Here is a 2,500-nt window from a genome sequence, read left to right as displayed (position 1 = left end):
CCTTCAGCTTCGCCGACGTTATCCTGACGACCAATAACCCGCCGATCGCTGGGTCGTTCGAGGTGCGTTTCGCTTCCGATGTGAGGTGTTGGATTATGTGCAGATGAACAAGTGAACAGTGACGCACACACATACAGACAATCGCACATACACGCCCGCAACATAGATACGCGACTTACATACCTTCCTGCAGGTGACACCGAACAGCGGAGAAGCTCTGGTGACAGGCTTCAAGTACAGCGTCTCCGGCTGGAGCGATGTGCCCGAGGACCTCCCTCTTACCACGTCCTTCGGGTACCGCTTGGGCACCTCCGACCGCGTCACCTGGGCCTTCTCCACCACCGACGAGGACCCCACGGCTGAGATCGTCCTCCCCGCAGGTGAAGGATGAGGGAGGGAGGGAAGGAGGGAGAGGAGGAGGGGTGAAAGAGGGAGAGGAGGAGGGGTGAAGGAGGGAGAGGAAGAGGGGGAAGGGAGGGAAGGAGGGAGAGGGGAGGGTGATATGAGAGGAAGATGATGGAGGGAGAGGGGGAGGATGGAAGGAGAGGAGGAGTGAGGAGGGAGAGGAGGAGGATGAAGGGAGAGGAGAGGGATGGAGGGAAAAAGGAGTAAGGAGGGAGAGAAGGAAGATGGAGGGATAAAAAGAAAAAGGGGAGGAGAGGAATGGTAAGGAAAAAAAAGAAGCGTGAAAAGGAGGGAAATTAATAAAAGTATGGCGAACCCACACATGTATCAACATATCCATCCTTCTTTTTAGTATATGAGTCCCCGCATGTACAAGAAAGGCCTTCCTCCCACAGACGCCACAAATACCCCGGTGACTCCGCTGGCCAAGGCATGCGACACCAACGGCGGCTGCACGATGGTGGAGGGCAGCGCGATCACCGTCACCCTCGCCGATGCCCTCTCGCTCGAGGCGTTCGGGTCAGTCCTATAGCTGTCTCTCATCTTACGTTTATGTGTATGTATGCCTGTCTATCTATATACCTTTTCGTTCCTTTCCATCTCCCTCTGTATAAGCATCCCCGCACCCTCCTTTCGCTCCCCCAGAGCCCTGAGCCAACAGTTTACGAACGGGCTGGGCGAGGACGACACGAGTTCGACTGCTCTGGACGTCGCTCGGGGCGTCGTGGGGACGCTGAGCGCCATGGGCTCCGACACACAGAAGAGCACCTTCACCGTCCTGGCCGACTCGGGGATCCAGGAGAAGGTTGCCAATCTACTGAACAGGTCGGTGGGATTTTTATTTATCTGGGACTGACACTAGAGATAAGGATAGTTGTGAGGGGAGCAATGGTCAGAGTAGTGATGATAGAGTGGTGATGAAGATGCTTTTGCGAATGCTACGGATGATAATGATGACGATAATCCTCATCAACTAGTGATTACAGCAAATATTATTCTGGAGAGGGATAGGAAAAATAGGTTCTGGACTTTCTTCCCACGTGAGATCCTTCCCGGCAGGAACGCGGACGCACGGCGGGGCTCCTTCGGGATGGTGAGCAGCACCCTCGACTTGGCCGAGGAGGCGGCGCTCAACCGCGAAACCATCAACGACATTCTGGCTCTCACGCGGCAGATGATGTCGGACATCCTGGGGACGCCGGTGCGTCAGGACGAGGACCTGGCGTTCCAGACGAAGGACCTGTTGGCGGTGGAGGCCCTCCCTCTCGACGACCGCATCTACTACCCCGGCTCCGAGACGGACTTGACTGCTGTCAGGTACAGACCCAACTCCAGATTCAGCGAGTAGGTGCACCTTGCGCTCTCTTTCCTACTTTAAGACTGGCAGTAAGGAAAAGGGGCTCTCGGGTTGTGCACAAACGAACATAAACAAATACGCATACTCACTACCATACAGACTTTCATATAACACACACACACAGACACACACACACACACACACACACACACACACACACACACACACACACACACACACACACACACACACACACACACACACACACACACACACACACACACACACACACACACACACACACACACACACACACACACACACACACCCACACACACACACACACACACACACACACACATCACACACACACATCTCACACACACATCACACACACACATCTCACACACACATCTCACACACACATCACACACACACACACACACACCACACACATCACACACACACACACACACACACACACACACACACACACACACACACACACACACACACACCACACACACACACACACACACACACACACACACACACACACACACACACACACACACACACACACACACACACACACACACACACACACACACACACACACACACACACACACACACACCACGTCTTATTGCTCAACGAAGCCACCTTGCATGAACTGGAATATTTGCATGACACATTTCCCGTACGCTGTACTCTACCTACATGGAGTATTTGCATAAAGGTAAAAACGACTTGTTACCTAACCACTTTTAAACATAGATAGTTTTAAAACATGAGCAA

At 53.1% G+C, this 2,500-nt stretch overlaps 1 protein-coding gene across 1 annotated transcript in view; it reads left to right on the top strand.

Annotated features, from left to right (window-relative positions):
* Positions 1-2,500, top strand: part of LOC122246151 (uncharacterized) — an 83,902-nt gene that overhangs the window by 66,387 nt on the left and 15,015 nt on the right. The window contains exons 43-47 of the mRNA XM_086539096.1: positions 1-62; positions 194-380; positions 801-924; positions 1,051-1,230; positions 1,465-1,722. The exon at positions 1-62 is cut by the window's left edge and continues 121 nt beyond it. Of these exons, the coding sequence (XP_086395222.1) occupies positions 1-62; positions 194-380; positions 801-924; positions 1,051-1,230; positions 1,465-1,722 (811 nt within the window). The remainder of the gene's footprint in view (positions 63-193; positions 381-800; positions 925-1,050; positions 1,231-1,464; positions 1,723-2,500) is intronic.

The sequence above is a fragment of the Penaeus japonicus genome, unplaced genomic scaffold, assembly GCF_977035675.1.
Source record: "Penaeus japonicus unplaced genomic scaffold, GWHDUDI00000001_assembly GWHDUDI00000008, whole genome shotgun sequence".
NCBI lineage: Eukaryota > Metazoa > Arthropoda > Malacostraca > Decapoda > Penaeidae > Penaeus > Penaeus japonicus.
Note: the sequence above shows the minus strand (reverse complement) of the source record. Positions and strands in the feature narration are given on the sequence as shown.